General features: G+C 36.5%; 1 protein-coding gene across 6 annotated transcripts in view; it reads left to right on the top strand.

The window, feature by feature from the left end:
- UBE2D1 (ubiquitin conjugating enzyme E2 D1) overlaps window positions 1-11,261 on the top strand; it is a 35,737-nt gene extending 24,476 nt beyond the window's left edge. For 3 of the 6 annotated variants that reach the window (XM_065922825.1, XM_065922822.1, XM_065922827.1), the window contains 6 exons: window positions 1,311-1,374; window positions 1,467-1,498; window positions 3,539-3,616; window positions 5,152-5,257; window positions 9,598-9,691; window positions 10,393-11,261. In XM_065922825.1, the coding sequence (XP_065778897.1) occupies window positions 1,311-1,374; window positions 1,467-1,498; window positions 3,539-3,616; window positions 5,152-5,257; window positions 9,598-9,691; window positions 10,393-10,438 (420 nt within the window). In that variant the 3' untranslated portion in view covers window positions 10,439-11,261. Of the gene's footprint in view, window positions 1-1,310; window positions 1,375-1,466; window positions 1,499-3,538; window positions 3,617-5,151; window positions 5,258-9,597; window positions 9,692-10,392 lie in introns of those variants that run through there. The other 3 variants (XM_065922826.1, XM_065922823.1, XM_065922828.1) reach the window with 2 other exon arrangements.
- The last annotated feature ends 14,739 nt before the right edge of the window (window positions 11,262-26,000 follow it).

Genomic DNA, 26,000 nt, shown 5'->3' with positions numbered 1-26,000 from the left:
TCCCATCTCTGATCCATTCAGTACATAGTCAGAGCCATCTTTTAAATCAGATTATGCCACTTCTTAAAACCCCTCCCAGTGCATTTGGTATAAAGCCCCAAATCCTTAATATGGTGTATATTGTTCTGTTTTCTGCCTGGCCTCTGCCTGCTCTTTCAATGCATCTTATGCTGCCATGCCTGACAGTAGCACTCAGTTCTCCCAAAACTAACTTCTACTCATCCCTTTAGATTCAAGCTGAAATGTCACTTTCTCAAAGACATTGCCTAACTGATTGCCTTACTAAATTAGGTTCTTCAGTCCTAATTTACAGTCTTTTATATTGAATTTACACCTTTCATAGTTAGTGGTGGTCATTTCCTTCCCAATTGAACGTAAATTACTTCCCCACAGTCATAGCGTTAGTTATGGTAGAACTGGAATGCCAACCTAGGACTGACCAGCTACAACTGTGCCATTTCCATGATCTTTTGCTTCCTTGAAAGCAGAAAAGAGCATATGAATCAATGTGCTTGGCTTTAAGATATGGCCCAGCTGCTCTCCTTTCTTTCCATTTAACCTTCATGTTGTTCCTTAAATATCCATCTCTCTGTGAGCCTTCACTCTCCCAAATTAGATTATAAACTTGTTGAAGTAGGATCTGTGTGTGTGGTTTTTTTAATCTATATTATACACCTAGTTGGAGAAGGCAATGGCAACCCACTCCAGTACTCTTGCCTGGAAAATCCCATGGACGGAGGAGCCTGGTGGACTGCAGTCCATGGGGTCGCGAAGAGTTGGACACAACTGAGCGATTTCACTTTCATTTTTCACTTTCATATATTGGAGAAGGAAATGGCAACCCACTCCAGTGTTCTTGCCTGTAGAATTCCAGGGATGAGGGAGCCTGGTGGGCTGCCATCTGTGGGGTCGCACAGAATCGGACACGACTGAAGTGACTTAGCAACAGCAGCAGCATACACCTAGTACCTATATAAGTACTAGGGGCATAATATAGATTTGAGGGGAAAAAAATCCTAAGTTACCTTGTATACAGTAGATACTCAAAAATATTTTGCATTGGGGATGCTAAAGAAAAACAGTATTTTAATTCATTTAATTTTTTTTAAAGTTTGGAGCTGTCTCATGAAGGAATTTAATACCTTATTCCATATTTTTCTATCCATCAGTGACATAGTACATTTTATGTGTCCATATTTTGAATAGAACTGCCTAAAATGATATTTAAATGAATTGCTTGTGTCTTCATGGATTATTGGGCTTGTTTCACTGAAAAAGAATTAATCCAAAGTATTTTTGCTTTGCTTCAGGAGTTAAGTGATCTCCAACGTGACCCACCTGCTCACTGTTCGGCTGGACCTGTGGGAGATGACTGTAAGCTTTACTCTCTTGCTAGGATTTTGCTACCATTAATAGTACAGGTTTGAACTCTTGTTAATGACTCCAAACTCCTTTGTTTGTTTCAGTGTTCCACTGGCAAGCAACTATTATGGGGCCTGTAAGTATGATTCATATATGTGAAATTAATCCCTTCGGTCATCCTTCATTCTTACCATTTCATCTTTGATCAGATGTTTGTGGCTAGGGTTGAATTTTCTTGTACTCTGAGTCACTCAGAAAGCAAAATATGAGTAAAGGATTTATGATGATTTTCCAGGGCCCTGGTGGCGAATACTTGCTCGGAACACATTTACAGTGCTTTGCCAAAGCCCTGACCATTATGCATAGTAATGGATCACACACAGTTTGCAACCAGGCTTTGTGTTTACTTTATCTTTTTTTAAATACAGAAAGTTGTTTGGAACTAAGCGTAATTACTCTCCACGTTTTAGTAGGTTAGATATAAGTCTAATTAACCCAATAATGGAATTCCTACAAGTAACAAGCAGTAAGTTTCATTGCAGTGTTTCATCGCTGTGTGAGATCAGGTTCAATTTTGCAGTGGCTCTGTTGCCATCTCATGAGCTTGCCTCTTTTGTTGCATTGTCCTGAATTCAAAAATCACCTGCTGTTCTGTAACTGGCTTCTCTTTATACTTACTGCCTTTGTTAAGATTATTTCTTTCTACACCTGAGAAGCAGTTGTGACTTTTCTTTTTGTGGGCAAAAATGTGATTGTGTGAGAATGGGCACTGACAGCTCAGGTCTGCTTCTGGATAAGAGTATATTAGTAACATGTTTCCATGAGCATCATTCTGTCCTCCCCCCTTTGAAAGGGCTTTATCCAGGAAGCCATAGAGTTTTTAATCATATTGCCTCATGCTTAACTTTTAAAACATACACCAGTTACTGAATTTTCAGAGCAGGAGTCCTGGGCAAATGTTTTAAATCACTAAATTGTTACATTAAGTTAGTTTTTTAAAGGGTGAAGTGCAACATATTTATTTAACTATTTTGATAGGAATCTTTTTTCATTGCTTACCAAGAACTTTCAAAATAATATCACCTCTCACCCTTATGAATTATAGCCCTCCACAAATATTTCTCAGGTGAATCACATGTAGCAGTTTATGTTACTCATACCCCCCTTTATTTTAGTAATGTAAATATGCTGCTGTATAGTATGATTGAGTATCTAAGAAGATCATATCTGTTGATTGTAATTAACTTATATTTTCTACATTCCTTATAATTTTTGCTAAACTAGAATTAAACAATGTATATAGTAAGAATAATTATACAGTACAGTCCTCTAATATCTATGTAGAAACTTAAGGAGGAATCAATGATAGCCTTCTGTTCTTACCAACATGTTGACAGAGTATAGCATGATACATTTAATGAAAATAAATGAATTAAAATAGAATTTAAAGGTATTTTTGCTACTTTTTCCCCCTCTCCCCTTTTTAAATCATCCTTTTTTTTCTCTTGCTTATAGCATAAATATTTCCTAATTTCTATAAAGACATATGGCCAAATTTGAATTCCTCTTGTAAAGTTGATTCCTAATTCGATAATTCTATGAAACTGAATTTCTCTAGTTTCATTTGCAGCTCTTTCGCATTTTCCACATTATTTTGTAAACTGTTACTAAGTGAAGATTTGAGGTTTAAATTATGTAACAGTGTCACTTAGCCTTTTCTTTTCATAAATTGGTCATTTCAGTTTATCTCTAGTCTTGCCCCTTTAAGGGCAGGAGCACAAAAACTTAGGTTTTATAATTCAGAAGATATATACTAGCCTCAGCCCTTTTCTTTCATACTGATTACTGCTGCGAATCATCATTCTTTTCTGACAGAGTCTTGTGTGTATACTTACCTTTAACAATCTGTACTCACAAACAGGTTTGTTTGGGCAAATCACACCACTCCACTGTGTGTGTCCTAGTTTTGTTTTGTTTTAAACTATAATTTCGGCATGATTCCTGGAAAATCCTCCTTCATGCCTACAAAGAGAAACCTGTTTTCAAGATAAATGATTTGAACTTAAGACAAAATGATGGCATTTTATTTTTCAAACCGTTGTATTTGGAGGGAATCATTTTGGATTACTAACAAATACAGCAGTCAGACACTGATGTAATTGTTTTGTAATTTCAGCCTGATAGCGCATATCAAGGTGGAGTCTTCTTTCTCACTGTACATTTTCCGACAGACTATCCTTTTAAACCACCAAAGGTATTTTTATTTTTTATCATTGATATCACCCCAGTGTCAGGGACTTTACTCTCCATCCAGAGATATTTTCGTGATGTCAAAAGACTGTGGGTGGGTTGACGTGTCCAAACTTTTATATAAAGCCACTGAATCTAAAATATGTTTCCTCATCAAATATTTTACTATGTCTGTAAACAAAAAGCAGTATTTGTTAGGTTAGAAATTAGCTTCCCTAACCTGTCTTACCTTCCTCATTACATATATGTAGTTTGGAAGTTTTTATAGTCAAGAATTAGACTTTTCCTTTCAGGGGATTTTCTTTCCAAGGCTGATCTTTCTTTCTCAATTTTTAAGTATTCAACCAACATTTATTGAGCACCTACCATATGCTGTTGCACTGGGGAATACAAAATATAATAAATAAGATACAGTCTTTTTATTATATTTAGTATAGGAAAGATTAAGAGCTTCCCTGGTAGCTAGCTAAGCTGGTAAAGAATCTGCCTGCAATACAAGCCCGGTTTGATTCCTGGGCTGGGAAGTTCCCCTGGAGAAGGGATAGGCTACCCACTCCAGCGTTCTTGGGCTTCCCTGGTGGCTCAGAAGGTCAAGAATCCACTTGCAATGTGAGAGACCTGGGTTTGATCCCTGGGTTGGGAAGTTCCCCTGGAGAAGGGATAGGCTACCCACTCCAGCGTTCTTGGGCTTCCCTGGTGGCTCAGAAGGTCAAGAATCCACTTGCAATGTGAGAGACCTGGGTTTGATCCCTGGGTTGGGAAGATCCCCTAGAGGAGGGCATGACAGCCCACTCAAGCATTCTTGCCTAGAGAATCTCCAGAGACAGAGGAGCCTGGAGAGCTGCAGTTCATAGGGCAGCTAAGAGCCGGACACAGCTGAGCAACTAAGCACAAAAATAGGAAAGATTAAAACACACTCTTATTAAATTTAGCTTAGCTCTAAAGAAGAAACCAACAGATGATGGGGTGTCAGTGAGGGAGTGAATCATTAACAAATCCTGTCACTCACGAGATAATTACCTTAGATTTTAAAAAACATCTGATTAACTTTATATATTAAATGATATAACAATTCTTGTGAAAGATTAGAATTCTTGGTAGATTTCTTAGGACAGGTAATAAGCTGGGGCCCCTCAACTTTCGTCCAGAATAGGGTCAGCAGTCTATTTCTAGACCCAGGTGTCAATTGATAATCAAATTAAAGAAAGGATCACTTTGAGGGGTGATGAAAGCCATGGTTAATTATCTCAGGTGCTACTCAACTAGTCATACCAGCTAGTACAGACTTATTTATTACACTTTCTAAAATACTTCTCAGTTGCTTGCATTAGGAAGAGTAGGAAACTGAATTTATTTGCTTTCACATTATCAGTAGCTAAAGATACATTTGGATAAAGTAGATGCTCATCCAGTTTGTGTTGAATACATTTCTCCTCTAAGGTTATTTGAAATTGAGGACATTTTACTCTAGAGAAAATTGGTTCTGTTTGCTTTCATAGTTCATGGATTATCAACAGTTTTGTTTTGTTTTATGTTTAGATTGCTTTCACAACAAAAATTTACCATCCAAACATAAACAGTAATGGAAGTATTTGTCTTGATATCCTGAGGTCACAGTGGTCACCAGCTCTGACTGTGTCAAAAGGTAATTTCATTTATCAGATTTAAAACAGTTAATAACAGTGAGAGAAAAAATACAGCAAAAATGTCTTAGGGACCAAAGTTTGAAACAAAAAACCAATCTACTGTGTTTTCTTCTGCTTTGCTTTTGCTTTCCTTTCATAGCTTTTATATTATCTTGCTTGGGGGGATTGATGGGCTGATCTAAATGATGAAATCAGAGAAATTTAAAATGGTAGAACTAGAAATTTGGAGATAAGCTTGTTGACATTTGATTCCTTTAGTTTGGGCTTTATCTTTAAAAACAGAAAGGGACTCCGAAAGAGATACACATACAGAAGTAAAAATAAGATTTTAGGACCAGTTGTCCCGTTCATTAAATGGAATTATTTATTGACATAATAAAGCTTTACCTCTCTTTTACTTCATCTAAGAAGTAATGGCAAACTAGGCAGATAAAGTAAATAATTTAAAAAGACAGGAATTCCCTTGCAGTCCAATGGGTAGGACTCGGACTTTTCACTGCCAAGGGCCCCAGGTTCAATCTCTGGTCAGGGAACAAGCCTCATGGTATGGCAAAAAAAAAAAAAAAAAGTGAAAGACATATTCACACTTTAGAATAATGCAGTACATGTAGCATGTTAGTCTAAACTTCAAGCAATCAATAGCATCATTGTAAGGACTGATAAATACTCCATGCAGATTCTCAACTTTCACAGTTATGTAGCATTATTCTTTGCTAAATTATGAGATGTGTATATAGGGCATCTGAAGTTGTTTGTTTCATTCACTAATGCTGTTTGCTTTGTCACCCTCTTAATTTTGTCTTGTCTCTAACAGAAGAGAGCCTGAGTTACTATTTTGATTTAGAAACGTCTGCCCCTCAAAGTAACTTGGTAGTTTTCCCTTTTTATAAAATTTAAGAACACTGTTTCTCTTGAAGAATTTAGAGGAAGAATCAATGATCATTAAAAAATTTTTTTAAATAATACTACGTGATTACATAACTTGTGTAAAAATTGATAAGCTTTATAGGAACAGTGTCCACAGCCATGATTATTTCAAGTATTAGATAAGTAACAGCCCTTCGGATCATTTAGGTATTTATGAAAGGCAATTTTTCTGACCTAAAATGTCCCTATAAAATGTTTGTGTAGATTCTAGTATTTTTTAAAAAATCTTTCACATAACTGTTACATACTAGATATAGGAAAGATAACTGTCATAAGGTTATTCAAATTAATAAACTTACCTGGAATAGTATCACAAAATGAAATTCAGTTAGCTTATGCAGGAGGAGAAGGGGATGACAGAGGATGAGATGGTTGGATGGCATCACTGATGATGGACATGAGTTTGAGCAAGCTCCAGGAGTTGGTGATGGACAGGGAAGCCTGGCGTGCTCCAGTCCATGGAGTCGCAAAGAGTTGGACACAACTGAACGACTGAACTGAGTGAACTATGCAACTAAATACAAGAGAAAGTGCAGACTGCTAGGTGTTAAATACTCACCTTCTGATATTGGTAGCTTTTTATAAAAAACAATTCATTTTGTCAACTTCTAGAAACTTAAAGAAAGAATTGTTGGAGTATAGTTGCTTTACAGTATTGTGTTAGTTTCTGCTGGACAGCAAAGTGAATCAGCTTTACATACACATATATCCCCTCTTTGTTGGATTGCCTTCCCGTTTAGGTCACCATAGAGCACTGAGTAGAATTCCCTGTGCTGTATGGTCGATTCTCATTAGTTAGCTTAGAAGCTGTCCTTTAAGAACAGTTTCACATAGCCTTAGTTTCCTCATATGTTGAATGAGAATTATAATAGTGTTACCACATATGGTCACTATGCAACTAGCACATAGTAAAGCACTCAGTTCAGTTCAGTTCAGTCGCTCAGTCGTGGCATGCTGTCTTCTGTCCATCACCAACATCTGGAGTTTACCCAAACTCATGTCCATTGAGTCGGTGATGCCGTCTCATCATCTCATCCTCTGTCATCCCCTTCTCCTCCTGCCTTCAATCTTTTCCAGCATCAGGGTCTTTTCCAATGAGTCAGCTCTTTGCATCAGGTGGCCAAAGTATTGGAGTTTCAGCTTCAATATCAGTCCTTCCAGTGAACACCCAGGACTGATTTCCTTTAGGATGGACTGGTTGAATCTCCTTGCAGTCCAAGGGACTCTCAAGAGTCTTCTCCAACACCACAGTTCAAAAGCATCAATTCTTTGGTGCTCAGCTTTTTTATAGTCCAACTCTCACATCCATACATGACTACTGGAAAAACCATAGCCTTGACTAGATGGACCTTTGTTGGCAAAGTAATGTCTCTGCTTTTTAATATGCTATCTAGGTTGGTCATAACTTTCCTTCCAAGGAGTAAGCGTCTTTTAATTTCATGGCTGCAGTCACCATCTGCAGTGATTTTGGAGCCCAGAAAAATAAAGTCAGCCACTGTTTCCATTATTTCCCCATCTATTTGCCATAAAGTGATGGGACCAGATACCATGATCTTAGTTTTCTGAATGTTGAACTTTAAGCCAACTTTTTCACTCTCCTCTTTCACTTTCATCAAGAGGCTCTTTAATTCTTCTTCACTTTCTGCCATAAGGGTGGTGTCATCTGCATATCTGAGGTTATTGATATTTTTCCCAGCAATCTTGATTCCAGCTTGTGTTTCATCCAGCCCAGAGTTTCTCATGATGTACTCTGCATACAAGTTAAATAAGCAGGGTGACAATATACAGCCTTGACGTACTCCTTTTCCTATTTGGAACCAGTCTGTTATTCCATGTCCAATTCTAACTGTTGCTTCCTGACCTGCATACAGATTTCTCAAGAGGCAGGTCAAGTGGTCTGGTATTCTCATCTCTTTGAGAATTTTCCACAGTTTGTTGTGATCCACACAGTCAAAGGCTTTGGCATAGTCAACAAAGCAGAAATAGATGTTTTTCTGGAACTCTCTTGCTTTTTCAATGATCCAGCGGATGTTGGCAATTTGATCTCTGGTTCCTCTGCCTTTTCTAAATCCAACTGGAACATCTGTAAGTTCACGGTTCATGCATTGCTGAAGCCTGGCTTGGAGAATTTTGAGCATTACTGTACCAGCGTGTGAGATGAGTGCAATTGTGCAGTAGTTTGAGCATTTTTGGCATTGCCTTTCTTTGGGATTGGAATGAAAACTGACCTTTTCCAGTCTTGTGGCCTCAAATGAACATTAACTATTGTTACCTTTTCCCTTAAAACATTTTTTTTGTGTGCATAATAGTGAAATCAGGGTACAGGGTTCTTGTTAGCAGGAGGGGGGAGATGAGGAACCTCCCTCTTACTTAGTTTATAAAGTAGCTTGTATTTTCCTTTTATGTGTTCATTTATCACTTCTTAATATTCTAAATGTTTTATTTCACTTTTTATCATGAGTTTAGTTTGGAAACTTTCTGGAGACATGAGCCCAGATAATTTACCCTATTTGTTTAATATACAGACTTAAAATGTCATTGGGTAGATGGAAGATAAAAGAGGAATGAAATGTTAGTTTTTCTTAGCCCTTATCGCCACCTTTTCAGGTCATTTAAGGATCACCTCTGCCTTATAAATTCACCTTTGGATGTGTAACAGTAGGAAAAGATAAAGGAACATAGCAGAGGAAGGTGAAGATGGGAAGATTGTTCCAAAGACTCCATTTATCCCCTTGGAAGTGGTGGCATGGAAGCAGACAAATGAGGAACCAGAGTCCTTATTCCCTTCTTTTTCAGATACTTAGGTTTTTGTTTGTTTGTTTGTTTTTGCTTTTTAAAGTATAGCTATTTATATTAGTATTTGGATTCAACATGGCAAGAGACAGCTACTATATTTTTTCAATTTTAATTTACATTGTAAAATATACAAGTTATGTAATGATAGCTGCACATATTATTTTTAAGTGTATTTGATACAAATAACATACATGTAATAAAAAATTTCATTGAAAATAATTTACAAATCTTCCCTCTTTAGCTCTAAGTCCAAATAAAAAGTGCATGAGCTCAGTCTCCCAAAATAGTTTGAATTATTAACTATAATTTGATTGCTTTACCTTGAATTGATTTGAACACAGATTTTTTGCATTAAAATAGAATAAAAAGTGGACAGTTTTCTTGTTAAAGTAAAAAGGTATCTCTAAGAAACATCTGAGGTTAGGATGCTATTCTAATATTTTCCAGTTGTGTATTTGGAGTCTGTGTGTTTTAATCTCAAATGTAGTTTAATGTGTTCATTTTTCTTTTTTTCTTTATAAGTTTATTGTCTATTAATTAAAATTATTTTTACATATGTACTTTTGTATAAAGTAGAAAACTCATTACCTAATATGTTGTTCTCTTTTAAATCTAGTTTTATTGTCCATATGTTCTCTGCTCTGTGACCCTAATCCAGATGATCCCTTAGTACCAGATATTGCACAAATCTATAAATCAGACAAAGAAAAGTAAGTGTTTGCTTATATTGGTTTCTGTGCATTTCTGTGTAGTCTGCCAAAACATAAGTATTATCAGTGTATTTAAGTACATTTAGTTAAGCTTATTATTTTTGTTAAGTTTATCTTTCCAAAGGAGTAGATCTTTTTCTTTTTAAACTTTGTTACTCTTTTTACAAAAAAACTCACCCCTTCCCACATATTGTTTCATCCTTTACTATTTAATAGTACTTGTTTTGCCTTTGCATAATATGCATGTTTTTTGATTCTAAGTAGTAAATTTAAAATTTAAGAAGTTGGTAATTGGAAAGTACTGAATATCATATTCCTTACTTTCTCCCAGGAGGAGAAGTTATCCCTAACTCCCCCTAAACTGACCTACATCTTGCTGGTACCATTGATTCATTTGCATTTTACAGATAATGACCATTCAGGGTTGACTTTTATAGATTTGTATTAGAAATTGACTTCTTTATTTTGTTATTTATAACTTAGGTACATTTTCATATAGGTTGTAAAGAGATCTATTCGTTTAAGAAATCCCTTATGTTTTCTGTTTTATTTATGTATGAACCAAAGTCACATTGACCCAATAATTGGTATATGTATGATTATTGTGATTAAATGTAAAAAGTTAGACAGTTTTACATAGACAGATCTTCTAAAACATTTAATTTGTATGTTTTTACTGTATCCCTTTTGTATATCTACAGATACAACAGACATGCAAGAGAATGGACTCAGAAATATGCAATGTAAAATCAAAAAAAATTTCATATATACCAGAGTACTGTAAAATCTAGGTTTTTTCAACATTAGCAGTAAATTGAGCACTGTTTACTGTTTCATTGTACCATGGAATCCTTTGATTTTTACCCATTTTAAATGTATTTCTGAAGCAAGACAAAACACACTTCCAGAAATATTCTTGAGACTTTGATGAGAGCATTTATCATTTTGTATGCATTGAGAAAGACACTTATTATGGTTTTTAAGATACTTGGACATCTGCAGCTTCAGCTTCAAGATCTACAATGCATCTGAAAAGCAACCAAATTATTTTTTGCTGAAACTAGATGTTTTTACATGAAAAATACTGTATGTGTTATCTAAGATGTCAGTTTTATAAATCTGTATTCAGATTTCATTCTTTGTTAGCTCACTTTATAATTTGTATTTTTTTACTGTATAGACTAAATATATTCTATTTACATGTATGTCAACTTGTTACTTTTTTCCTGTGAACAGTATTGAAAAAACCCAACAGCTGATAATGAAATGAATTAACTGTCTCCCTTGTCTTGGGGTATTCTGTAGATTGACTGCAGATTTCTTAAACCTGAAATGATCTTTACACTGTAATTCTCAGTATACTGATTATGGAGAAACACTTGTTTTGATTTTGTTATACTTGACTTAACTTTATTACAATGTGAATTAATTGCACTGCTAAGTAGAAAGATGTATAACTTTTATTTGTTGCTATTCACATCTGAATTTTTTTCTGTATAGGCAATATTATATTGACACCTTTTACAGATCTTAATGTAGCTTTTTCCATTTAAATAAAATGCTTTTTCTACTATTTGTCTTGATTACTTTGAAAGATAAAAAATTGCCTTATCTACAAGTAAGGATCAATACTCTATATAAAATTTTGCATGAAAATTAATTCCAGCTTCTAAGGATGAAGTCTGTTGTACTTGGCATTGAGTGTGTGCCTAGTCTCTCAGTTGTGTCCACCTTAAGCACCATTAATTATATAAATTTTGCTTTAGATTTGCATCTGTCTACTAAATTGTCAATCTAAAGGATGATATACATTAGTCCTTTGTTATAGAAGAGAATTTAGAATATGTCGGGGTTTGTCTTGGATCACATATAAAATGAATTATTTTCTAGAGTACTGAGATGAATATAAGGCAATGTCACCCACACTGAAGAAAAGTCTTTATAGACCTGAAGAATAATTAGGTTAATTCATTAAAATACCCCTCTAGATGTAACTAGCATTGTATTTCTTAACATTTTAAAATCTGGAATTTCAAAAATAGAATTTTAGTGCTATCACAGTTTGAAAGAGGACATCCATGTTTTAACCATAGAAATTATAAAGAAAATTCTAAAATGACACTTTTGCTCTGTTTTATAATTTGTCAGTTTAAAGTAACTTAAATGAGCAGATTATCTTTGAAGATTTTAAAGAATATGAGAAAATCCTGATGATTTAACTTAGAAAAAAATACATCTCTAATTATTAGCATGCTTACCAAACTTGAGTGTCATTTTCAAGAAGAGTTGTAGCTCTTCTGATTATTGCAGTAGCTGTATAAGTGTCCAAAAAATCTGTGATGGGTATAGTCGTTAGCAAAGATTTTAAATCACTGAAGTATTTTACCATGGTTCATTATTATTAAAGCACAAAATAACCCAGTGTTAGAAAATGTGTTTTTACAAATGAATGTAAAATAAATAAATGAATTGTGAAATGGATGTTTAAGAAAATATAGGTTTAAAAAGTAACTATATTAAGTGATGTCTTAAAACAGCCTTATCATGAAAAACACTACTTTACTATGTTATTATAAGCTACATTGGCCCAGAATTTGAACACTCAACATCATTAGATTTAAGTATTTAGTATATTTTGATAATAAACGGTTTTGTTTCATGATTATCTTTCACTTTTTAAAAACCTTTTATTTGTGTGACATTTATTTTTGGAAGTGTCTTTTTTTTCTGTATTAAAGTTTTGAAGCTTGCCTAACTTGTTTGCCTTTGCTTACATATGAAATGTACAGCCACCTCTCTTGAGTGGGCACAAATTCTCATCATTAATTAAAAGTCAGAAGCAGCATAATGATCAGTCAGATCTCTGTTTTGGGCTTATTGATGTGTTTAATTCTAAAAAAGAGTACATCAGTACCTAATTAAATCTGAAGACAAGGACCTTCTTTCATAGATTAGCCATTAATTTAAGGACCTCTTGGGAATAAGGAAAATGGGTAGTCTTTTGGATCCCACTAGGTCCTCAGTGCTTTGAGACAGTTAGAAACTGTATTGAGATTGGATTCTGGACACTGACAACTGCCATATACAATAAATCCATGATACAGGCTATGCAGGATAACGTAACCCTTATCCCCCAACTATCTCAAAAGCATACGATTCCTGAACAAGTTTTACACATGCTTGTGTAAACCATATATGATTATTCATTTTTACTGCCCCTCCATGAATTCTGTTAGGGGAATTTTTAAAGTTACTTTGTCAATTTCAAAAGAATCAAAATGGGTTAGGTGAGAAACACAAACAGTACCAGGGTAACTTGTGCTGAGTTAGTATTCGAAAGAGTAACTTTTTAAAAAGTGATAAAAACATGACCATATGTAGTTTTTCATTTCCTTTATTGTTTTATCACAATGACCTGCTTTGTACATGATTCAGTCATTGATGTTTTGCAGAATCCTGCTCTGTCACAGTTCTGTATTTTTAATGTGGAAAGATTAGAGAAATTTATTTTCCCCTTGGATTAAGAGAAATTCTTGGTGAAGCTATTGAAGTGACTATTAATATAATAAAATAATGGCAAATCCAGATTTTAAAAGTTTATTTCCATCACTCTGTCGACTGTTAATTGTGACTTCCAAAAATTTTTCTTAAAGCAGAAGTTTAATTGCAGTTTAATGGCCCTAAAATGTGATGCTGATTATTTGTGGCAGTTCTCATTTTTTATAGTACTTCTCTGACTGCTCTGACAGTTGTGTTGTACAGACAAGATAGCAGGTAGAGATTCATCTAACTTCACTAGTAAAATTCCTGTGTATAGATAACTGCTGCTGCTTAGTCTCAGTCATGTCTGACTCTGCGACCTTATGGACTATAGCCCACCAGGCTCCTCTGTCCCTGGGTTCTCTAGGTGAGAATACTGGAGTGCATTGCCATTCCCTTCTCTAGGGGGTCTTCCTGACCCTGGGATCGAACCCACCTCTCCTGCATTGCAGGCAGATTCCTTACCATCTGAGCCACCAAGGAAGCCCATAATAACTAGCCATTTCTAAAAAAATTTCTTTGTACTGAGATCTGCAAACTCCTAAACTGCATATTGATACACTTTGACCAGGAGTTTTTTCATTAATAGTAATAACTTTGTAGTAGAAATTAGTAGAAAATTTGTGAACAGCTGACATTTTTGGTCCTGGAAGTAATTTGTGATGCAATAGTGTCTTGGTGATAGCCTAAAGTAGTATTCCAACACTTATTTGTATCATGTTACATTTAAATTTCTGCTCTCATTATATATGTAAGAATGTGGTTTTGCAGTAATAGGAAGAGGGAATACTCACCTAAAAGTTTTAGCAGTTGAAGGCATTTTCCTATAATAGGATACGTTTCTTTAAAAACTTACTTTCAGCACTCTCTTAGGTTCTGCGGTTGCAGAGGAAGAGGCATGACTTTCTCACCCCAGGAGGAAGTTGTTTTTATTATGCTGGCATGTGTCCAAGTTCTGAGCTATGCTTTCCTCATATCTTTTGCTTGCTTTTGTTGAAATCTTTTTAGTGCAAAAGAACACTATGAGTTGTGTGTACAGTATTTTATTGTAAACTCTTTATATACAGTTTGGGGAACAGTTGTGATGCCACTTGTGTAAGCACTTCCAATACACTCGTCTTGGTCCCATGACCATCCACACATTCAATGTGTCAATAGAAGAATTCACAAGATGAAGCGTATGCTCATGCTCACAGCTAAGATTTGTTGATTTGTTTCAGCAACACAGAAGAGCTATGCAGCTGCATCTGTAAGGGGAAAAGACAGATCAGAGCCTGGAGGAAACCGTGCAGCTTCCTCTGAAGGGGCCACACAGAGTGCAGTCTTCCTCCAGCAGTGAATGCAGGAACACGGGCACAGTGTTCAAGGGCTTTACTGGGGGCTAAACCATGCAGGCATACGTGGCCCACCAAAATTCTAGGCTCCCAGAAGGTAAGCAGGTGTTCACTGAAATGATGCCAGCACAGCAGATACAACCTCACATTGCATAGGAAGAGTTTCAGAAGCAATGTTCCTGGATGCCAGGTGAGGGCCAACCTGGTACACCATTTGTTGCCAGGACTGTTCTTTCCTCTTGAAAGATCGAGTTTGTTAATTGTGCTTATAATATTTGTTTGTTCTCACAGCCATTATGGGTGATGTGTGCAAGTTTCCCCCTCTTTTTAAAAAATATTTGGCTGCATCAGGTTTTGGTTGCTTCTCTCTAGTTGTGGAGTGAAGGCTTAGTTATCCCATGCAAGGCGGGATCTTAGTTCACCTACCAGGGATTGAACCCACATCCCCCAAGTTAGAAGGCAGATTCTTAACCAGGGAAGTCCCAAGTGTCCCCTTTATGATTGTGAAATTGTCTATTTTTTAGTTTATATTTGCTGTAAAGATTTTGAAGTCATGTTGTTGGAAACACACACACACTACACTCACAGGTGAAATCATGATATTTTACTGGCAGAATGATCCCTTTCTCATTAAGAAATGTCTTTATCTCTAATAATGCTTTTAGCTTAAGGTCTACTTTAATATTAATACAGCTTTCTTTTTGGCTAGTATTATAGTGTATCTCTATGTTGTTTAATTTGGGGCCTTTCTGTGTTTTTTTAAAAAACATGTGTCTCCTGTACTAATTATAGTTTGGTTTTCTCTGATTTGGTTTGTAATCCAACATGACAATTTTAGTATTTTAATTGGAGTATTTAGTCCTTTGCATTTAATGGAATTATTGATACAGTTTGGTTTCTACCTACTATGTTACTGATTTTTTAAAATTAATTAATTAATATTTTGGCCATGCTGTTCAGTTTGTGGGATCTTAGCTTCCCCACCAGGGATTGAACCCTGGCCACAGCAGTGAAAGCACCTAGTCCTAACCACTGGACAGCCAGTGAATTCCCATATTCCTGATATGTTTAAAATCATGTTTTATTTTTTCCTCCTTTCTTGTCCTCTTTTGTTTCAGTTTTTATAATAGTCCCATTTTCCCCTCTAATGACTTATTAGACATCCTTTTATTTTTTTGTAATTACCCTGAATTAAAAGATCTATCTTTGTCTTATCTCAGTTTAATGTAAATTATTACTTATACCATTTTCCCATGATGTAGGAACTGTTTGGGCCCTGTTGACTCCTTTCCCACATTTTGCATTATCATTATGAAGTTTGATTCTACATACATGTTAAATTCCACAAGACAGTCTTATTGTGTGTGTTATTGCCAGTATACTGATCTCCATGTATACTTTTCCAGTGGTCCTCATTGCTTCTTGAATTTTCATGTTTCTATCTGAGATCATTTGCCTTCTGACTAAAGAACTTCATTTAGTATTGCTTTTAGTGCAAGTTTTCTGGTGACAAATACTCTTTTTCTTTCTTTTTTTGTTTTGCTATCATTTATATAGGATATTTTCTCTGGAAGTAGAATTTAGCTTGCTATTTTCTTTCAGCACTTTAAAGATAACATTCCATTGTCTTTGGATCCCACAATTCTGTTGAGAAATCTGCTATTAGGTTTATTTTTATTGTTGCTGCTTTAAAAAGTGTCTAGTTTCTCTGACTGCTTTTAAGATTATATTTTTTTTACTTAAGAGTTTTACTGTGATGTTACAAGGTATAATTTTCTTCATCTTATTCTGCTTGAGGTTCACAGAGCTTCTTGATCTATAGGTTGATACATTTTCATGAGTTTTGGAAAATCTTGGCCCTTATTTCATCAAATATTGCCTCTGTCCCATTCTATTTTTCTCTTTGAGGACTCCAGTATAAAATATACTAGATCTGTTTCCTAACCTTTTTCCTATGTTTTCCTCTTTTCCAATTCACTAATCCTGTCTTCTGCATATCAATCTGCTCATAAAACTATCCCCTCAATTTCAGATATTGTAGTTAACTGCAGATTGTCTTTCTCAGTTCTAGAACTATCATTTGATTTTTTTTAACATATTTTAGTTTTCCATTTTGTTCCAAAATTGTTTATTTTGTCCATGTTTCTTTCTATTTTTGAAGCCCTTAATTATCGTTATTTTAAGTCTTTGTTAACTTCAAGGAAATGAATCACCTGTGTGAGTGTGCTTTCACGCTTTTATTAAAAGCCATTTACTGTGTATAGAAACTGTAGAGTCTCTAGACGCTGTTCTCTTCCACAAGAGGGCTCACCCTCTCTGCCAGACAAACAGTGTGCAAAGATGATCACTGTAACGCAGTCAGGGTCTGTGCTTAGGTGAAGCTGGTTGCAGTTTTATGAGATTCAGTCTATGTCGGGTTTACCCTTGTGTGTAGTGCACAACCCTCTAGGAGTCTCTTGGTTTCCTCAGACCAGAGAAATTACAGGAAATTCCATTCTGCTTTTCAATAGTATTTTTGATTCACAGGTTTAGGCTCTTGCTTCTTAGAGTTACAGAATATGGCAAACATCTTGATGGAGGACTAACCATATGTTTGAAGTCTTTCAAATCCACCATTTTGTCACTTCCGCTCAGTACAATCATCAAAAGTACTACTAGTTTTTCTGTTATGAACAGCCGCTCTAAGAGATCCAGCCTGAATTCTCAGCCTTATGCCACATCCAGATTAAGTGCCCTAGGTTAAAAGGGAGGTTGTAGATCATTAGTGTCAGATCTCCACATCAGTCTTTTAACTCCTAGTACATTCTTTGGGGCCCCTGTCCTCTGGCAAGCCTTTGTCTACTCAATGCTATGAGACTGCAAAAATTTATACTATGTTTTCAAAATTTTATTTCTTTAGCTTCTTGACCAACATAGCTCAAGATTCAGAGAAAACAAGTTGCATGTTGAGGTCCTTTAATTTTCTAGCATTTTCCACTCTAGCACTGTGCAAGCACAGAAAGCTCTGTTAGTTTCTCTGCCCCTGCAGGGCCTGCTGCCTGTGCTAAGGCCAAATTCTCAGCTCTAGCCTGTACTCCAGGAGAATAATGACCACACAAATTCAGAAATTACTTTCGTTGTATTTCATCTCATTCAGGTTTTCAGTAGGACCACCTATCTGGAGACCCCTATCCCTATTTCTGCACTCTTTAAATGCAGTACTGGTACAACCTCCTATCTTTCCCCCTATTCTCAGAAAGTCAAAGTATTCCATCTATTAATAACTGAAATTTAATCTTGTGGGTTATCATTTTGAAAAATGTTGAGAGACTTCCCTGGCAGTTCAATGGTTAAGACTCTCTGCTTTCATTGCAGGTTGAGGGTTCGATCCCTAGTGGAGGAGCTAAGATCCTGCATGCTGCATGATGCAGCCAAAAAAAAAAGGGTTTAATAATAGTTCCCCACAGCCTCAGAGGTTTTGGAGAGGAGTCTGGGAAAGAGAGAATGGAGATACTAATGGGTTAGCCTTTGAATCCTACACTTCTGCTTTGAAACTCATTTTTATCAGATTTATATGTGTCCTATGGCTCACACATTCATTTCCAATTTCAACCAGCAGAATTAAAGTACCAAGCCCTTAAAACTGGACTGTCATGATCTGATGTGGCTTGCATCTCCAGACTCATTTTCCACTCCCTGCCTCCTACCAAACTTCCTGCGTTTCCCATTGGCCACCAACCTCTTCCACCAGTAGAGTGGTGCTTCTCAATCTCACACTTCGGTCAATCTGTTCATGGTGCCTAAGATGCCATCTTCAATCCTTTAACTACATCGCCAAGTGCTGATAGCTTTCCTTTTGTTTTCCCAAAGGTGGTGCTAAAGCTCTAGTTTATGGTTTTCTCTGTGGCCTGCAGATTCTGGCTGGCTTTCCGTGTGTGCTCAGTCGTATCTGACTCTTTGTGACCCCACGGATCATAACCCACTATGCTCCTCTGTCTATGGAATTTTCCAGGCAAGAATCCTGGAATGGGTTTTTATTTCTTACTCCAGGGGATCTTCCTGACCCAGGGATTGAACCTGTGTCTCCTGCATCACCTGCATTGGCAGGAGGATTCTTTACTGCTATGCAACCATTAAGTAGAATGAGGAATATCTACATGCACTAACATGGGTGTGTTTGAATCTGCCCTTCGGAATTCAGGGAAGGTCATGAAGGCTGGAGTCTTGCCTAAAGAAATAGGAATCAAACTGAGGCCTCTGTGCCCGGGGGCCCCGCTCAGTCTCACCACTACTGTTGTCAGAAGTGCACACAGGGAGCTGGACACAGGGTGGGGGCATGTGTGCATATTAGTTGTGCCAAGAGCTGGGGGTGCTTGTGGACCAGTTGGGATCGTGAGTGATGCATCCCCAGCAGCTTATGGTTTCTTGATGGAGTCCACAGCACAGTATGAACCATGTTCCTTCAACACCCTCCAAGAACTCTATCTGGTATCCTCCCAGACTCTTCCCAATCCCCTGTCCTGAAGTTCGTGATTCAGTTCATGGATGGGCTGGAAAGGAAATGAGCTCCTTTCTGCGTTCCACACAGCTGGGGAGGCCAGCTGGTCACTCACACACTCACTTTTCCTTCTTGGAGATATCACAGGCTCAGAAGATAGCTCTTGGCCCTAAGCTTTGCTGTGTGGGGAAGGGTTGATGCAGTAAAATCATGTTTTGGTTTTTTTCTAACCCTTTCTGATAAGTCCAAACTTGTAATTATTTTGCTTCAGTATTCTGGAAGTTCTATGCTGGAAACCTGGAGTTCCACAATGGCTCTTTCATCTGTAAGTGATTGTCTAAGACAGTGTTTTGCAGGAGTTCCTGAGTTGAGGACATGAAGTGGTGGAGCCAGTTCACGGGCCACTGAAGGGTCCAAAGCCAGGACCAAGACAGTGGTTTATATGTCTATTACCCAGTGCACACTTGGGCAAGATTCCTCCCAGATCCCTCATCATAGACACTTATAGCTCCCACAAAGGCACTTTTGTCTGTGGAGAGATGCCAAATTTTTGTTAGGGGTGGGGCACAAGCAAGGGTCAACTTACCCAGCTATAGTGCAGACATCATTCTATCCCCAGTGTGTATCTTTATGAGTACCCTCATAGAGGTACTGTGTTACCATGCTGTATTATCAGTGTCATTAACCATGAGAGCCTTAGTGTTTCTCAGCTTTTATTCCTTAGGACCTAGCACAGTATCTGGCACACAAGAACTCAAACATTTATTGAGTAAACAAATGAGTGAACTGAGTCTCAGATGATACTTAGGATTTTAAATGGCATATTTTAGTGCGGAAGACATTCATTCAAATAAGAGAAACCAAACAGAGATAATAAAGTAAAAACAAGTAAAAATGGCCTTGGTAAGTCTGTGTGCAATTAATGACAGAAAAGCTTAGGTGGAGAAGGCAGATTAACTCGATGTGAAACCTTGATTTGATGGCCTGTAAGAGATCAATGGGGCTTCCTAGGTAAAGAACCTACCTGCCAATGCAGGAGATGGACACAGGAGACCTGGGTTCGATCCCTGGGTTGGGAAGATCCCCTGGAGGAGGGTATGGCAACCCACTCCAGTATTCTTGCCTGGGAAATCCCATGGACAATGGAGTCTGGTGGGGTACAGTCTGTGGGGTCACAAAGAGTCAGACATGACTGACATACTTCGCACACATGCACAAGAAATCAATGTAAGTTTTTAACCAGCAAAATGATGTAATAAAAGTGTTTGTTTAGGGCTACTTACTTAGCAGAGTGCAGAACTGGAATTAGATTAGTTTGTCATACTAGAATCCTCAGAATCATTCCTGGCTTCCACCTATTAATGAAATCCTGCTGATTGTACTTAGACATGCCTTTGGAGTGTGAGCCATGGCAGAATCTTAGCTCAGGATCTTAACCTCTTTCCTAGGTTAGAGCAATAGCCTCCTAATTCATCCCCTTCTTTTCAGTCTCATTTTCATCACTCTCCATGTGCCTACCAAACAGATATTTCTAAAAATGAGCTTAAGCTACCTACAAAGCTATATGTCCATCTTTTACTAACAAATTCCTTAGCATATCACACACAGCCTTTCACAAACTAATGCTCTTTGGTTGTCTCAGACCACTCCTTTTCACATACATTTTATCTTTCTGAGGACACCATATCCTTGTGCATCTGTGACTTGCACATATTATTTCCCTTTTCTGGAAAGCACTTCTACCCTTCCTTGCTTGAAAAAAATAGTTCAAATGTCAGCTACTCTATGAAGCCATTCCCTACTCTCCCAGCAGATTTAAACAGGTGGATCATGCCTTAGTCACTTTTGTATTTTTAGAACTCATTGCAATATTTAGCATAGCAGTGGCTTCTACTAGAAACAGAGTTTTAAAAATGTTTAATGATAAATATTATTGTTGTATTCTGGAAAAAATGCAAAACAATACAGACCTATATAAAGTAAAAACTGAGTAAAGTAAAAGCCATCTACTCACGCCTGCAATACTGGGGGATAATCACCATTAAATCGGATTTTGTGTGTATTATTTTACACACTTGTGTGTGTATAGTTTTTAAAAATTCAAGCCTGTTTTTGAATGACTGAATGGATGAGCGAATAAAAGAACTTCAGATGTTACTTATAAAAATCCACTAATTAGTTGAAGTCAAGAAAGAATTTTTGTGAGGATAGAAAAGAAATAATAGACTGTGAAGGAGTATTGAAAGAAAAAAAAAAAAAAAAAAAACAGGGAATTCCCTGGTGGTCCAGTGGTTAGGACTCGACACTTCCACTGCAGGGGACACAGGTTCCATCCCTTGTCTGGGAACTAAGATCCTGCAAGCCACAAGGGGTGGCCAAAGAACCAAAAACAAAAAAATAAAAAAACTATTGCAACTTGATGACTGAGTTACCTGTGTTACACTTAACATAGAATCAAATATAATTTCAAAGCTGCAAATTGTGGATTCATAGGTGGGAATTTTTAACAAGATGCAACAAGGAAGATAATCCTTCTTATATATCTCTTGAATACCAGTTTTCATAGCTGTACAACACAAGTAATCCCAATTTGTAGGGTTTATGAAAGGATTAGGGATAAAATATATTAACATGTTTGCCATGCAGTCGAGGAATAAATTATAATTATTATCATTTGTATTGATAAAGTGTTTTACAATAATGTGAGGGCAGACAATGTAGGTTATCTTGTTTACTAATAACATTATTCCCTCAATATAATCATGCTGAATTTCTTCTACTCTTTAAGTCAGCTTTTAGGAATATCCAACGATATGAATTTTGGTTTTATAAATTTGCATACAATTACACCTGTCCTTTTTACTTGTCCTTCCTCCTGCTGAGTCACAGAATCAGCTTTAAAATAGAAAAGCTATATTTATTTTGCATAATACTGCTACAGCAATGGCTAAAAATAACTCTGATATGCTCTTAATAATTAAGGCTGCATACCTTGTTCTAATTGAGAAGTAATTTATAAACTAATTTGGATATCTGGGAACTAGTAACATGTAATAGATCCTTCTTTCTTATTTTTCTCTCCCTTTCATCCTTTTGTGTACTGTTTTAAAAGGCAAACCTTGTGAAGTGATAACAGACCCTACCTAAATGAAAATGGTTTGAAGGAAAAAAATGACATATGTAGCTTTCTTTATATATAACTCATTAAAATCTTGATTTACAGGAAAGATAAGCTAGGAGATAATCAGATTATAATTTCTTTCTTGTATTGCTCAATTAATTGTTATACTTCTATAATTTGTGTGTGTTTAGGAGTCCAGAATTACATCTATTCCTCGTGCTAAACCTATTTGATGATTGCTCCTGTCATAGCTATATTATTTATCCACCATAATTAGAAAAGAAACACTGCTTTCTCTTAGGAATATTTTTTTCTCCAAGTGATATTTATATATCTACCTCTGTTATTCACAGAATTATCTTGGTCTCTGCTCCTGCTGTTTATTGGTCCTACCTTCAGCTTTACCACTGTGCAAGCATCAATAAACCATGATCACTGCATGAGGAACATCACATATATGTTCCCAAATTTTACATGATTCTCATGTAACTGTCCCTTCCACACATAACTATCCCTTCTATTGGCAAATGACACTTTTAACAGGTAGTTGATTTTTTCTATGGGGTCAAATTTGTATATAAATAATTTGTGCAGAACTAATCTTTTTACATTTTTTGTCTCCTTTTTTTTTCTCCCTCCCTCCATCTGTCCATCAGTCATGTTCAATGTATCAATACTACGCTAATACTATAGGGAACAGAAAGAAGCATAAGACTTAATCTTGTCCTCAAGTATAGTTTACCATTGGAACTTCCTTGGTGGTCCAGTGGCTAAGACTCCATGCTCGCAATGCAGTGGTCTCAGGTTCCATCTCTCTTTAAGGAACTAGATCCTGCATGCCACAACTGAAAGAAAAAAAACAAAAAAACCCCTATATTCTGCAACTAAAAAGATCCTACATGCTGCAACTAAGATCTGGAGCCAAAACAAATAAATAATTTTTAAAAGTATAGCTTACCATCTATTGAGGAAAAAAATGTGCATATGTGCACGTAAAAGATCAACAACCAGAATGCTGTATGATATGTCACAAGTGACCAACACAAATTCATATAGTCTAGAAGATCCAAGGAATATATCTGGGGCTGGAATGATGTGATGTGTTGACTGAGTCTGAGGAATAGTCTGATATGAAGGGAAAAGCACAATGAATTGGAAGACCAGGTGTTCACTTCCACAGTTCACTATCGTAACCTGAACTTAATTTCTCTCATCTATAAGTTGGGAACCATGATTATAATAATACTTCTCTTCTACTTCAATTTGTGAATCATACAGTCAAATATGGTTATATAAAGAAGTTCTGAAAACATTAAAAAAAACTCCAACCTAAGGGTGTGTTATTTTAATTTTTCATCACCTATCATAGTGTTTATGTTCAAACATCACTAATAATTAAGAAATGTTAAAAGTTCAATAGGAAGAGGGGAGCAACGCTGATATGTATGTTATTTAATCGGGAGAGAAAATGATAAAAGACAGGGCTGTGATACAAATATGACTTTTTTAGGTACAATCCATACTATACCTACACTTAATTAAAAGCTAACAACTGTTATGAATAATGTGGGGATAATAATAGGCAATACTTACTGAACTTTTACTATGTGCCAGGGGCTGTGCTAATAACTTTTTATGTATTCTCTAATTTAATCTTCATAACAATCCTAAGAATCTATCATCATTGTTCCCATTTCACAGAGGGGAAGACCCTGGGTCAGAGAGATTTTCATTTGGCAAAGTCACACAGCGAGTAACAAGCACAGGGTTTGAATCTAGATCTGTCTAACTTCTAAGCCTCTATTTTTTTTAAAAAAACTTTTATTTATTTATTTTTGGCTGTGCTGGGTCTTTGTTGCTGCATGGGCTTCTCTCTAGCTGTGGCTAGGGGTGTCTCTTGTTGCTCGAGGGTGAGGGTTTCAATAGTTGTGGAAGGCCGGCTCGATAGTTGCAGCTCCCTGGATCTATAGCACAGGCTCAATAGTTGTGGCGCACAGGCTCAGCAGCTCCCGGGAATGTGGATCTTCCTAGATCAGGGATTGAACCCATGACTCCTGCATGGGCAGGTGGATTCTTCATCACTGAGCCACCAGGGAAGCCCTAAGCCTGTATTCTTATCCAGTAATTTCCATAACTTTGGCATGTCACACAAAACACAGTGATAAAGTCAGAACCAAATTGAAGTGCTTTGATGTATTTATTAAGCCAGATAAGAAATGGATATTTAATAAATTATTACAAGCAAAGGTGAAGTGAGGAATGAAGCTTTAGAAGGAAGAGAAAGGCCAGTGCATAGAGGACCTAATTTGCCATGTATGACAATTTAAACTTGATTCTGTGGATAAAAAGGAGTCACAGAATGTTTTAAGTACAGAAATGTGATCACTGCCTGCCTGGCATAGCGTTGGTGCTCCATACACACTTCATGAACAAATCAATGAATGGAATTTGCCTTTTAGAAAGACTGACCTAATGACATTGTGAAATATGGTTTGGAGGGAACTAAGACTGAAAGTAGAACAGCTCCTGTAAAAGTTTGGGAAAAGATAGCAGAGCTGTACTGGAGCTGACAGTACTGGTTTGAAGAGGCAATCATGCATACTTCTTCCCAGCTTCAGGTTCAGTGACATTCAGTTGGATGGTTTGAAACCACCCTGGTGGGGTTATCTACACCACAGATCTCAGCAAACACTACAAATTAGGATTCTCTTTTTGGAGAGCAGATTTACCAGCACACTACTGGCCTGAACAAAAGCTATAGCAATGGGACAGAAGAGGAAGAAATACTTACTAGAGGGGTTAATGAAGTAGAATCAGCAACACTTATCATTAGTTGGTTGATGGGTGAGGAGGGTCAGTGAGGGAGACTACACAATGGTTTATCAGGTTATTGGGTAGCATGATTCCAATAGGATACTGGTGCCTCTTACCAAGAAGAGGAGTTCAAGATAGGCAAAAGATAGTGTTCAGGAAAAACTGAGGTATTTGTGAAACATGACGGTAAAGATGTCCAGAAGACAGTGGCTATATAGATGTGAGAGTAAAAGGAGAGGTATGGATTCAGTATGAAATATGGAAACCATGAGGATGTAACTGACAGTGGAAGTCAGTTGGAACTGAAACACTGGGAGTAGATGAACTTTTAAAGCAAAATAAAGGGACAGAACCCTGAAAAACACTGTGGTAAGTCTTCAAGTTTTATAAAGTAAATATACATAAAGCCACATGCTTTTTTGTACAAAGACAGTTTGGGTGAGTAGGTAGAATTATATTTTCTGTGCAAATACTGAATTTGGAATAAAATTATCACAGCAATGTATATGAGTCTTAAAGAATATTCACATCTGATGAGAACAGATTTATAGATCAGATTTATAAGAACTTTATAGCAAGATTTATCAAAATGACACTTTAGAACAACAAAAAGACTTTAAATATTCAAAAAAGTTTAACTTTATATCTATCAAACATCTGAAAGAATAAAAACACTCAGAAAAATGTAAAGAAATGTTGTTGCAGAAATCAGCTAAAATATAATTATAAGGAATTCTATCTGATACTTTTAGCTTGACATTGTAATGTAACTGTTCATTTCTTTGCCTCTGCCACTAGAGTTCACTGGCGGTGAGAAAGCTGTGTTTTTTTTTATCTGTTTGTGGCCTTGTACATAATGTGTACTCAGAAAAGAAGCAAACAAACAAAATCCAACCCTGTTTCTTCCATGACAGAGTGAGAGATTTGAACAGATGACCTAAAAGGTCCCTTTCAATCCTGAGAATTTTTGAAAAGAAAGTGGAGATAGTTGCTTACCACTTAAAAGAAGTGGGCTTCGTGGTA

The sequence above is a fragment of the Muntiacus reevesi genome, chromosome 2 (assembly GCF_963930625.1).
Source record: "Muntiacus reevesi chromosome 2, mMunRee1.1, whole genome shotgun sequence".
NCBI classification, from domain to species: domain Eukaryota; kingdom Metazoa; phylum Chordata; class Mammalia; order Artiodactyla; family Cervidae; genus Muntiacus; species Muntiacus reevesi.
This window is presented reverse-complemented; position numbering and strand designations above follow the sequence as displayed.